At 36.1% G+C, this 13,956-nt stretch overlaps 1 protein-coding gene across 1 annotated transcript in view; it reads right to left on the bottom strand.

The window, feature by feature from the left end:
• Window positions 1-3,778: 3,778 nt before the first annotated feature.
• GTF3C3 (general transcription factor IIIC subunit 3) overlaps window positions 3,779-13,956 on the bottom strand; it is a 28,201-nt gene continuing 18,023 nt past the window's right edge. The window contains exons 14-18 of the mRNA XM_061149096.1: window positions 11,668-11,905; window positions 10,923-11,113; window positions 8,537-8,661; window positions 6,565-6,717; window positions 3,779-5,187 (exon numbers count right to left, since the gene is read on the bottom strand). Coding sequence (XP_061005079.1) covers window positions 5,065-5,187; window positions 6,565-6,717; window positions 8,537-8,661; window positions 10,923-11,113; window positions 11,668-11,905 — 830 coding nt within the window. The 3' untranslated portion in view covers window positions 3,779-5,064. The remainder of the gene's footprint in view (window positions 5,188-6,564; window positions 6,718-8,536; window positions 8,662-10,922; window positions 11,114-11,667; window positions 11,906-13,956) is intronic.

The raw sequence follows: 13,956 nt of genomic DNA, 5'->3' as shown, positions 1-13,956 counted from the left end.
TGGAGAGGGGTATTGACATTTTTTCTCCTCTAATAAAAATTGTTAAGCTTATTTTGGAGGAAAAATGTTAAAAGCTGGCATACTTGTATTAAGACAATGAAAAGATGAAATACAATTCCCAATTTATAGAATGTACTGCCATCTACTGCATATAAAAAACCATTGTTCCTCCTACTGAAATTATTATAAATCAACCATTCATACACTTTGAAATATAAATGAATTTGTAAGATCTGGTAACTGCCACAAAGAAATTGTAATTTAGACTGTTCTATAGCTTTTAATTTTCTCATCAGAAATTCTCTCTTCAATTTTCCCTTTTATCTTTTAAAAATTCTATTTTTCCCCAACCCTTTCATGGCACTAATTCTGGAGGTTACATTTTTAATTTGATAAATATTTTATTATGTGAATACTGCTTTTTATAGCATTTTCTCTTCACATATACAATATTCTTTCATCTGTGAATATTACATTGTCTGTTTCTCTCTACTTCCTGCACTGGTTCCATTCCCTGAGTTCCCTCAGTCCCCCACCCATTTGTTTATATGAATGCCTCTCATTTCAGAGGCTTTCCTCAAATGTCTAATGATCATTAGCTGCCTGTTCAGATGAATAGCAAGGTACCTCCGAGATGACTGAGTGAAAGTGGGAGGGGTGTGTCCACTCCTGGAGGCCGCAGCTGAGAGAATATACAGGCTTTTTTTCTAGGATTTTTTAGAGGATTTTCTCTAATCCCCTGCTTGGAGGATGTTAACTTTGTTGCCAGTTTTCAGGGAGTTTAATAGGAGGAGAGATCACTGTTAGGTGTGTAGACTTTCATTTAATCCCCTGCTTTCAGCGTAACATTCTGCCTTTGGCTATGCCTGGTATTCCAGCTCCAGAAAATAAACCACTGGTGTTCTGCAGGGCATGGGTGAAGTGGAACCTACTCTAGGTGAACATGGCAACTAGGAAAATCTAACAGCTTCTTAACAGATTTACAACTGCTTCACCAGTTTTTAGCCCCACCTCACCTGTTAATTCTCATGCCTGAAGAATTATGGACAGAGGTTCGTAAAATTGTACAGGAGACTGTGATCAAAACTATCCCAAGAAAAAGAAATGCAAGAAGGCAGATGGTTGTCTGAGACCTTACAAATAGCTGAGAAAAGAGAAACAAAAGGCAAAGGAGAAAAGAAAGATATAAGCATCTGAATGCAGAGTTCCAAAGACTAGCAAAGAGAGAGATAAGAAAGCCTTCCTCAGTGATCAGTGCAAAGAAATAGGGGAAAACAACAGAATGGGAAAGACTAGAGATGTCTTCAAGAAAATTAGAGATACCAAGGGAATAGTTCATGCAAAGATGGGCACAATAAGACAGAATCAGTATGTAACTAACAGAAGCAGAAGCTATTAAGAAGAGATGGCAAAAATAAACACAGAACTATATAAGAAAGATCTTCATGACCCAGATAACCACGATGGTGTGATCACTCATCTAAAACCAGATATCCTGGAATGTGAAGTCAAGTGGGCCTTAGGAGGCATCACTATGAACAAAGCTAGTGGAGGTGATGGAATTCCAATTGAGCTATTTCAAATCTTAAAAGATGATGCTATGAAAGTGCTGCACTCAATATGCCAGATTTGGAAAACTCAGCAGTGGCCACAGGACTGGAAAAGGGCAGTTTTCATTCCAATCCCAAAGACGGGCTATGCCAAAGGACGTTCAAACTACCGGACAATTGCGCTCAATTCCCATGCTAGACAGGTTATGTTCAAAATCCTTCAAGCTAGACTTCAGCAATATTTGAATCGAGAACTTCCAGATGTACAAGCTGGGTTTAGAAAAGGCAGAGGAACCAGAGATCAAATTGGCAAAACTGGCTGAATCACAGAGAAAGCAAGGGAATTCCAGAAAAACATCTGCTTCTGCTTCATTGACTATGTAAAAGCCTTTGACTGTGTGGATCACAACAAACTGTGGAAAATTCTTAAAGAGATGGGAACCCAAGACCATCTTACCTGTCTCCTGAGAAACCTGTATGTGGGTCAAGAAACAAGTTAGTACCAGACATGGAACAACTGACTGGTTCAAAACTGGGAAAGGAGTACAAGGCTATATATTGTCACCCATTTATTTAATTTATATGCAGAGTACATCATGCGAAATGCCAGGCTGGATGAATTATAAGCTGGAATCAAGATTGCCAGGAGAAAGATCAGCAACCTCAGATATGCAGATGGTAACACTCTCATGGCAAAGTGAAGAGGAATTAAAGAGCTTTGTGATGAGGGTGAAAAAGAAGAGTGAAAAAGCTGGTTTGAAACTCAATATTAAAACACTTAAGATCACAGCATCTGGTCCCATCATTTTATGGCAATTAGAAGGGGAAAAAGTGGAAGCAGTGACATTTTCTCTTCTTGGGCTCCAAAATCATTGCAGATGGTGACTGCAGTCATGAAATTAGAAGACACTTGCTTTTTGGAAGGAAAGCTATGACAAACCTAGCCAGCATATTAAAAAGCAAAGACATCACTATGCTGACAAAGGTCCATCTAGTCAAAGCTATGGTTTTTCCAGTAGTCATGTATGGATATGAGAGCTGAACCATAAAGAAGGCTGAGCGCTGGAGTTCATGCTTTGAATTGTGGTGCAGGAGAATATTCTTGAGAGTCCCTTGGACTGCAAGGAGATCCAACCAGTCAATCCTAAAAGGAAATCAATCCTGAATACTCACTGGAAGGACTAATGCCCAAGTTGAAGCTCCAATACTCTGGCCGCCTGATGCAAAGAGCCGACTCATTGGAAAAGACCTTGATGCTGGGAAAGACTGAAGGCAAGGAGTAGAAAGGGCAGCAGAGGATGAGAAGTTTGATAGCATCACCCACTCAATGGACACGAACTCAGGCACACTCCGGGAGGAACAGTGCGGCCTGGCATGCTGCAATCACGGGGTTATAAAGAGTTGGACACGACTTGGCAACTGAACAATATATAAGACAGATAGTCAACAAGGACATATATGTATGATACAGGAAACTACTACATATTCTGTATTAACCTATTGGGAAAAGAATCTGAAGAAGAAGGAATATATGTATAACTGAATCACTTCTATACACCTGACCCAAACACAACATTATAAATAAATTAATATTAAGAAAAAGAAAACAAAAACTTTTTTTAATTAAAAAAATAGAAGGCCTGAAGGACAAAAAAATTAACTGCCCATCTCCTTTTTCTTTCTAAAGTAAACATGCTCATTTTTTAAGTTGTTACTCAAAACTGCAGGAAATGCGTTCCTCTAAAGGAACATCTCTGAGCAAGGAGTAGCTTGCTAGTGATCTTCAGCATGCTCTTTAATCTCTCATAAATAAAACTGGGATGATAATAACTACAACAATAACATCTACCTTACAGGTGATTCTCTGGGAGAATCAGAGTTAAGGTATCTAAACATCCCACACCATACTCAGAACACAGCAGCAGAGTGAAAACACTCAGCAAATGGTAGTTACGGTCTTAAATGATAAACAAACTCATGCAATTATCAGCTTTTTTTCCCCTTATATGACTACTAGAGAGATTTACTGTGTCTTCCAAGGCTATTTAGCAGATACTGGAGTTACAGCACAGTGAGTTTAATTCAAGAGAGAAACTCTGAACACAGAGTACTCAACTCCACAAGGATTCCAAGTCACAAATCTATCTGAGCACTCTATCACAGTCAGCTTTATCATTACCTGCAAATGGCATGAAATAAAACAAATATATATAAACATATGAAACAACTTTAATTACAAAAATAAAGTTTATTTAAATTCTATATATACACACACACACAGAAAGTACCCATACATTTACTTATTACATACAAATTCTGCTTCTCAACTACAAAACTATGTATACAGTGTAAACAGTGTTAAGAATTCTTAAAGCCTCCTGTACTTCTTTCACCCTAAGTCTCATACTTGTTTTCCACCCACAATTGGACTGGGACTTAAAAATCCACATGAACATTTACTATAGCATTTGTTTCTCCCTCAAAAGAAACTCTAAAAAGCTATTATTAAACCAACAGTATGTCTAACAAATACTATTATCTTAGATCCAATAATACACAATATCTGAGATAAGTAAAAGGCTTTTAATCTCCTTCTACTTCATCAGCAATACTTTATTTCATACATAAAATTCCCTAATCTTCCTACATTCCTAGTGATCTTAAAATGGAAACCAGGTCACGTTACTGAATCTAGTTCTCTTTTTTTCTTTTGGCCAGAAAGCCCAACACTGAAAATGCATTTTTTTAATTAATTTGCATCACAACAGGTTTCTATGAATTAAGCCCAGCCTCCCAGGCCTGTCTTTATAGCTAAGATACATGCAGGTGAAAAATAAAAGATTAGCTCAGTTACTTGTCTTCCCACCACATAACCATTTAAAATAATTTTCCAAGGAGCAAAGTGAATTACATAATTGTGCTGACATCAGAGTCCCAATTTGTCTTTACTTTACTAAGCAACCTCCTTTTCTGTATATCTCAAAGACTACTGGTGATAAGAACAGGGCACTAAGAAATGGATGACTGACAACAATGATGTATGTAGAAATACATACGTAGCAAATATTTCTTTCAAATAAACATATGCTCAAGGTCTGTATTTAAAGAACTGTATTGAGAGGTAACATCTCTCTTACTACTGTATTCCAAACACACCTATTACAGTGCCTGGTATACGGCAGGTGTTTAATATGTAGTATTACGTACACAAATGAATAAATTGTGTGGGAAAAAAGTAGTGTATTCAACTCCATGCTGGTTCAATGGCTAACAATGTCCACTTCAGTTTGGGGGACAACTTACCAAAAGCTGGTAAAGGAAAATGACAGAACAGTATAAAATTCTTGTAGGAGTGATAATTTTGCAAATCTATCAAAAGATAATTATCACATATTAAAAATGAAACACAGATATTGTGAAGTTATGTCCATCTTGGGGTTAATAATAAGCCCTGAGACAGAAAATGCTGGTCCGTGCACAGCGGCTGCCCAAGCTCCTTCCCAGCGGCGGGGCATTATATAGAACAGTAAGTAAATAAAAGTTTCTGAGCCATTCCCGTATTCCCGCTGTTCTGATATATGAGAGACAAGTTGTAGGCAATATCTCTTCGTAAGTCTATCTGGTCAATTTCTATACCCTAGGGGGGAAAAATACAAAAATGAGTATATTTCAAACTGACAACCAGGACAATTTTATGGCAAATAAAGAGCTTTTATAAGTGTTCAAAAAACTATTAAAATTCATATTGCTAAAAAAAATTATAAAACTAGGCATATACCTTGAATATACATTTTTATCAGGTAATGCTGATTTCAGTTAATTGTTATAGTAACTGTTTCATCAAATATTTTAAAATGTCTAACCAATAAGTTAAAGGAAAAAAGTTTCATCCACAAGACAGAGCAGAATAAACACCAGATGAATGAGGATTTAAGAGTAAAAAAAATGAAACCATAAAAGAAAAAATACAGTTGAATAATAATATAACCTTGGTAGGAAAAGCCCTTTTAAGTATAGTAAATAGCAAAAGTAGGAACTAGAGAAAGACTGACATGACTTCATAAAAAACATAAAACTTCTGCATGTAGGAAAAAAATCATAACACAAATGAACAGATGAGAAAAAAAATATCTATACTATATAACAGAAAGGCATATAAAACATAGGTCTAGGAGGGCATACACCAAATTTATTATAATGAATACCTTATGGATGTTATTACTTTTTTTTTCTACTTAAATAACCCAAGCAATGACCTCAATGGAGTAGATTAGATCTATGTTCCTATTCTTCCCCAAACAAAAATTTGGAGTCAACTAAGAACATCTGCATCAATGAAAAATGTTGCCCTATAAAGCTTAAGGAGCAATACATAAATTATTTATGAAGTTAAAAACACAAAAGTATATGTATTCCATCAGCATAACTATAAGAGTAGGTATTCATTTGCTTAATGACTAAAGTTGAACAAGGGTAACAGAAAAGAGTTGTGAGGGAATGGGGGACTATGAGTGCAACTTTTAAAACTGAACAATGATAACATACTTTCCTTCAGAAATTAGGCTTTAAACACAGATTATCATAGTATTGGCAACACTCACCCTATATTACATTAACTTAAACAAAACTTCATTTATACTGATCTTTAATCTCTATAAAGAAGTGTGTTAGCTACACTTTTGAACTTGAAAATGAAGAACGGCTACAGAACTCAATACTCAGGATTCCTGTCTACCAGCTCACACCTGTAAACCACAGGGCTATCTTAGGATAACCAAAATGGTCATAACCTCGAGTCATATGTGTCTACATGATGGCTGATTAGGTCAGTAGGCCAGGATGTCAAACAATTACTTGTTGCTGAACATAACTAAATAAGTGCATTCAGTAAGGGGAGAATACATTTTAATATATAAGCTAATTAATTTCACTGTCTGGACCACAATACTTAGCTAACTGAACTTATCGACAGATGAAGTGTCTCCTCAGTTTTTTAAAGTAAATCATACAGTACCTCTACCACAAGCGGAGGGAGCTCCAGGGCCTTCTGATAATAGTGGATTGCAAGATGATGCAGCCCCAGTTGGTGAAGGGCACGGCCCAAGTTGTAGAATGTCTCCTGGCAAGGCCCACGTAAACTGAGGTATCGATTAAGAAAGGAAAAGCCCTACCAAAGAGAAAAGATAATAATAATAATTCAGTAGTTCAGGCATCTGACAAGCATGTGCAGGGGCAGGAATACAATCTTCTGTTTTTGGCTACCCTGTGCAGCATGTGGGATCTTAGTTCCCCAAACAGGGACTGAATCCACACCCACTACATTAGAAGTGTGGAGCCTTAATCAATGGACCACCAGGGAAGTCCCCCAATTTTTTTTTTAAAGACAGTCTCACCCTAAAAGGATATATGTCTGTGGTACAGTGTCATATCATAATATAGTTCAGATTTCTTCTGAAGGTGTAAAGGAGATATATTTTTTTAACTAAAGACAAAAAATTCACAGAAAACAAAGCCAAATGTTACAACCAGCTATCAAAGACTCATAATCTAAAACAGAGAATATATATTTTTATGGTTTCAAGTTGGTTTTTGTGGCATTAGAGGCTAGTAAAATTTTAGGTTTGAGATACATGTCTAAAAGCTTGACCAAAATATAAACTCAAAGCTCTTATGATAATTTAGAAACGTGCATCCTCAGGAACAAACTCACTTGAGTATATCTGACCTTGCTGGTTAAATGGTACCTTTTATACACCTCTCAGAACCTTAATAACTTCTTAACGTTAAAAAACTTGATTTTCTTTTTTCCCCTCTGAAAGCTTCTGACTCAGCAGCTCTATGGAGAAACTGAGTATCTCAGAGCACAGCTATAATGAAGCAGGCTCCCTGGGTGTCACTGCACCCAGAAAAGCAACCTGCCTCTTCACTTCTTCCTGCATTCACTTTCCCCTTCAACACAACTTCAGCTTCTACCATGCACAGAAAGCTACAAGCTGCAAGATGCAAGTAACTGATGTAAGCAATTAAGCAAATATATTACCTGAGAATTAAATCAACAAATTTGTATGTATAAAAAATAAAATGCAATTATTTCCTGAGTGATCTGGTATGTAATAAATGGTCACAAATTTTTCTTCATAAACTAATAAATAATAAAAATTAAGGAATTTGTTAGAATTAATGCATTCTAGGAATAAAAAGTATGGTCAATTAACAAGTCATATTTTCTGCATGATAAATGAATCTATTTGAGTACATGAATATGACTTCTACTGAAAAACGTGGTTCTCTTAAGTAATAGCAGACAAGCTACTAATCTCAGAAGAATCAAATCTATGTGTTTAAAAATGAGAAATTCAAAGACAAAAATCTAAGAAAGAATGTTTACTTTCTTTCCCTAATTACAGGTATATACATGCATCAAACATAAAAACAGAAGTGTTGAGGATACAGGGGTGAACGAGATAGACCAGATCTCCGATCTCTTGGAGTTTATATTTTCACTAGAGGAGATGAGCTATGTTAAGAAGGTAAACAAGAAAACAAAAAGGTAATGCAAACTGCTTTACAAACTAAGACTTTAAAAGAGCAATTTGTGGTGATGACGTAAGGAGACAGTCACACAGGCACGTATTTATACATTATCGTATGTCTATATTATTTTTAAAAACTAATTTAAAAATTCTTTAGGACCTGGAAGACTGGCAGCCTCTGAGGTTCCAGGATACCAGAAAGCCTGCACAGGATTCCCTAAGATTCTGCCTGAGCCTTCTCTTCTGACCTGGCTGCGCACCCTTTCCACACAGCTGTGTAGTTCTGGCCGGGAGTACTCCTATATGTTGATCCACGAGTGCTGAACACCGGAATGGATACTCCCAACAGGTGCACTAAGCAAGTACTACTTTTGAAGCAGGGTAATAAAAGCATTAAGTATATTCATCTTTAAAGAACATAAAATCAAGTAATGAGAAATCCAAATGAATTACCTGCACAATAAGAGCATGTCTCTTTAATACATACTTCTGGGATGCCATGTGAATAAAGGTTAGGCCTATACAGAGGTTATAGAGTGGCTCCTGGGGATGGGTGCGAAAGGCCTGCACATACTGTCCTGAAAAATGAGCAGTGATGTTAGATGACAGGACAAAAACACAATTCCTTATTTCTTCAACACTCACTCAAATATAGTGTAAGGTAAATAAATATTGCTATCACTTTAACAGATACAAAGGTTATATTCCAAAATATCAACCAGATGCATATTAATAGGAATTTTAAAATATATAACATATAACAAAAAGGATTTACCCATCAACATACTTTGACCATGATGATTAAAACTGAGTATAAAAGTAGCTTTTTTAAAGGTACAGTTAGACATTTCCAAGTAGAGTAGTACTTCAAAAACAAACAATTGAATAACTGATCATAAATCTATTTTACAACCTCAAACCTTTTAAAAAACTAATGGGGGAATGTGTCTGTTGGTGAATTCTTTCATAAAATTAACTGAGACCTGTCTTATAGATGCTAATATGATGGATCATGGAGGTGAGAAAAAGAAAAACAGTTTTGTTTTTTAGGTTTATGAGTATTATTGTCTCAAACGTAGCAATTGTTTTTCCTGAGAAGAGCTAAATGTATCTAATAACAAGATAAAAATTCAGGGTTTTATGAATTCCATGTAGTCTATATAAACAATTATCTCATGTCAAAAGTCTAACTATATGAGATAGAGGAATTTTAGCAAATTTTTCTTGTAAAGGAATGATCTATAATTTATTATATAGATAAGAAAACTTCTATTCCAGAAGGAACAGCACTGTAAAGTCTCCTTACCAGCACAAATGGTAGACTGCCATTTAGACTTTCTATTTTAATCTCTTTTATATATAGTTTTCTTAATATTAAACTAATAATTCCAAAAAAGTATACACAGTGAAAAAAAGCTTCAACATCTGATGTTCGAGATTACTGGCTGAACAACTATAAAAACAGCAACCATACACAAGAAACATTAAAGCATTAAACAGCCAAAATCACAGTATACTCAGGAGTGAATCTGGCAATATATCTTATTGCCAGCAGCAGGAGATACATGCCTCATTTTAAGTTTAAACTTCTGGTTAAGTATTTTTCTACTTACTTGCTCCTGGTTCCTTATTACAGAAATTTCCTATAAATGGTTAATGAATTTTCCCTCTGTTTAATTATTAATAAGAATTATAAAGACTTGTTTCACACTAGTCAGAATGGCCATCATCAAAAAGTCTACAAACAATAAATGCCGAAGATGCTGTGGAAAAAAGGGAACTCCCCTTCACTGTTGGTAGGAATTAAATTTGTTCAGCCACTATGGAGAACATTATGGAGTTTCCTTAAAAAAACTAAGAATAGAACTACCATATGATCCAGCAATCCCACTCCTGGGCATATATCCAGAGAAAAATACGGTTTGAAAAGGTACATACACACTCACATAGCCAAGACATGGTAGCAACTTAAATGTCCACTGACAGATGAACGGATAAAAAAGATCTGGTACATATATACAATGGAAGATTACTCGGCCATTAAAAAGAGTGAAATAATGCCATTTGCCGCAACATGGGTGGGCCTAGAGATTATCATACTAAGCAAAGTAAGTCAGACAAAGACAAATGCCATATGATATCACTTACATGCAGAATCTCCCCCCCCCCCCCCCAAAAAAATGGATACAAATGAACGTATTTACGAAACAGACTCTCAGTCTCTAAAAGCAAACATGGTTACCAAGGCAGAAAGGTGGTGGTGGTGGGGGATAAATCCTGAGTTTGGGATTGGCATACACACTACTCTACTTGAAACAGATAACCAACAGGGACCTACTGTATAGCACAGGGAAATCTACTCAATATTCTATAATAACCTAAATGGGAAAAGAATTTGAAAAAGAACAGATATATGTATATGTAAAAAAATAAATCAAGGCAAAAAAAAAGACTTGTCTCCTAAAGGAATAAACTATCAAAAAATCTTAAGTCCCTTTTTATACTATAGCAAATTAAAATCATTTAGCAAAACATCCATAACTAATGAAAATTATTTTGAGAACAAACAAGCCTAAGTCACGCTTTAAAGTCCTACTTCAAAGACCTGCTTTAAAGACTTACTTTAGCCTTTTGAAACCAAAGCATCACAAGAAAAATAAATATTTATTATAATCACTGTGAATACTTAAAACCACTTACTATATGTACTAGACATTATTTTAAGTACTTTATATTAACTCATTTAATTTTCACAATAATCTACAAGGTTATCTCCATTTCAGAGACACAGAAACCTAAGCAGAGAGAGAGAGACAAAGCCATGCGTCAGGACACTCACCAAGTGCATGCTTAAAACTACCAGACACGAAGGCATTGTGTCCATTTAAGACACACAGGGCATGATTATCTGGGTTTTTCAGCATTAAACGCAGACAAAAGCGATGATGTCGTACTTCCTGGGAATGCATGGTAACTTGATTGAAAATGTTCCAGAGCTGGGGTTTATTGACATTTTCCATTACCATTATTCTAAAATTGCAAAAAGAGAATGAGGGTAAAAAATAGCGTACAGAGAAAAAACTTCTTGATTTTTAAGACTGAAACCCTTCAGTGCTGTCCCATCAACAACGAAATTCACCACCCCCAATAAGGGGTATGTAGTGTTTCTTCATTTTGTTTCTGCTTTTCAACAAACTTTTAAACCAAAAAAACAGAATCAAGAGGATTAAGTTTTATCTTTTCTCTCCCAGCCCACTCATAGCTGCAGTACAATGAACACTGAATAATAATGCATTATCAGACACTGGACAACTCACTTAACTCTCACAATAACCTATGAGGTGGTAATATTATGATGTTTGTTTTACCATAAAAAATGGGGAGACTGAGGCACAAAGGTTTAAGTAAACCTCTTATGGGAGTGTATGCTCTTTTATACTGCTTCCAAGAACCACCAATGAACCGAATTAATCTGTAAGCAAGAGTTAAATAGCTTACTAAACCTTGAGCATGTAAAATTAAGTCAAAGTAAATATATATGCTCCATCAAAGAATCTAATTAAAATAGGTTACTGGAAAATCACCTGATATAGTTGTATGCCTTTCTGAAATTTTTGTCCAGAATTGCAGCAGAGAGACCAAAGTATTCTAACTCTTTGCGTTTTGGCTTGTCTTCATAAAATGAGCAGTATTCCAGTGAAGAATCTACAAGTAACTCAGCCTCCTGGAACCGGGATAGATCACATAAGGAGTATACGGCCTTCAAAAGGAGGTTCCACCAGTCATCTTTTGTCAAGACACTCGTGAGTACAGCAAATATTGCTAAAATGAGACCAATGAAGATCAGTTAGGATACTATGTTTCCAGAAGTAGCAGCATCAGAAAGAAAATTAACATGATCTAATCTAAAGCTAAATTAAGTTGAATAACCATGGCCCTACAGGACCGAATTCTTGCCAGCATTCTTCTGACAATGACGAGGAGGGAGCTGCTTCCTTTCACTCCCTCAGCATGACTCCCCCTGCTCTACCTAACAAACAATCTGCAGTCCAAGGTAATCCTCTTCTGATTCATCCTCGGTCAAGTCCAGCTACATCATTTGTGTTTTTCAGTGCTAGCTTGGATATATGCACCTTCAGGGCAGAGCAAGGGTGCTTTCCATGACTGAGGTCAGATATGGGAGTGTGCACATACAAGGCATTCAAATGTTTACTAAAAGGATTTCAAATTCATACTTAATCTTCTCTTCCTTATTTGTCTATAAGAAGTCTTCCTTTTACATCCCATGAGAAATACCAAATGCCATAAATTTTTTTTTACCACCTTCAATTCAGTAATTCTCTTTCTGAGAATCTATCCTAAACAACTACTCAGAAATACGGATAAATCTATAAGCATAAAGATGATTACTATGGTATTACTTAGTTGGATGGCATCGTCGACTCAACGGACAAGAGTTTGAGCAAACTCCAGGAGACAGTGAACGACAGAGAGGCCTGACGTGCTGCAGGCTATGGGGCTGCAGAGTCAGACACGACTGAGTGACTGAACAACAACAGTGGTATTACTTAGAAAAGAAAGTTATCAAAAGCAACCATGTAATAATTTTAAAAAGAAGGGAATGATTAAATAAATTATAAAACCACTATCCAATGGAATATGACACATTCCTTAAATATAACAGCTACAAAGAGACTAGAGCATGAGAAAATACTGAGTGAAAAATTAGTACAGAGATGTATGTGTGTGCTCAGTCATGTCTGATTCTTGTGCAAACCCCATGGACTGTAGCCCACTAGGCTTCCCTGTTCATGAAATTTTCCAGACAAGAATACTGGAATGGGTTGCCATTTCTTTCTCCAGGGGATCTTCCTGACCCAGGGATCGAACTCACATATCCTGCATCTCCTGCACTGGCAGGCGGGTTCTTTACCAGTGATCCACCTTGGAAGCCCCAGTACAAAGATACATGTCACATAAAGTGCCCGAGATAATCCTACCATGATGCACTAGTATAATGTGATCCTCATCATGATGAAAACTATTAATAACAAAACAAAGACCTTATGAGCTTAAGAAAAACCAACAATGACCCTGAAATGAGGAAACAGTGAAAGAGGAAACAGGCGGGATCAGATAGAGAAAAATATAACTTGAGGAAACATAGTCCAAACTAATGTGGGCAGAGGCAGAAGCCACTGGGTTAAGCCCAGAATCAATGAACTTAAGAGATGGCAAGGCTCTAAGGCTATATTATGAGCATCTGAGCCCACATTCCTATCCTCTGACTCTCTTCCCCCACAACATCTTGCTTATGTCCTTATATTGTTCTTAACAGATTCAGCTCATCTGGATTCTAAAACCTTGTCCATTGCACACTGCCATGTCAGTAACAACAGTTTAATTAATATCTGTGGACATGATTAACAATGAAATAACTTTCTCCCAGACTGGTAACTCTAGTTTATAGACTAGGTCTTTTCCAAAGTTCTCTTGAGTAATAATGTCACCCAACATCTTTGATCCTTTTCCAGCTAAAAATAGATGGTTTTAAAGTCGCATATTTGAGATTGGGTCAAAGCAATTTATTTGCAGAATTTCTATGACTGTTGCTACATTTGTCAAATTCACTTATCAAAGAAGAGCTTAACGTACGCAGTTGAGTAACCAGACAAATAAAGCAATCTGTATTATCATCTAATTATCACAAATTCTTAAAATAGGGTATGGTTTATTCTTAAAAAGTCAAAATCAAAAGATTGTTTTAGCTTTTTCACAGAAGGATCTAAGTAGACACCTGCTTTTTAATTTTCTTACACTCAAGTATTTACGTATAATCTTTCTTTTTTGAAAACACCAAATTAGTTTACTTT

The sequence above is a fragment of the Dama dama genome, chromosome 8 (genome assembly GCF_033118175.1).
Source record: "Dama dama isolate Ldn47 chromosome 8, ASM3311817v1, whole genome shotgun sequence".
NCBI lineage: Eukaryota > Metazoa > Chordata > Mammalia > Artiodactyla > Cervidae > Dama > Dama dama.
This window is presented reverse-complemented; position numbering and strand designations above follow the sequence as displayed.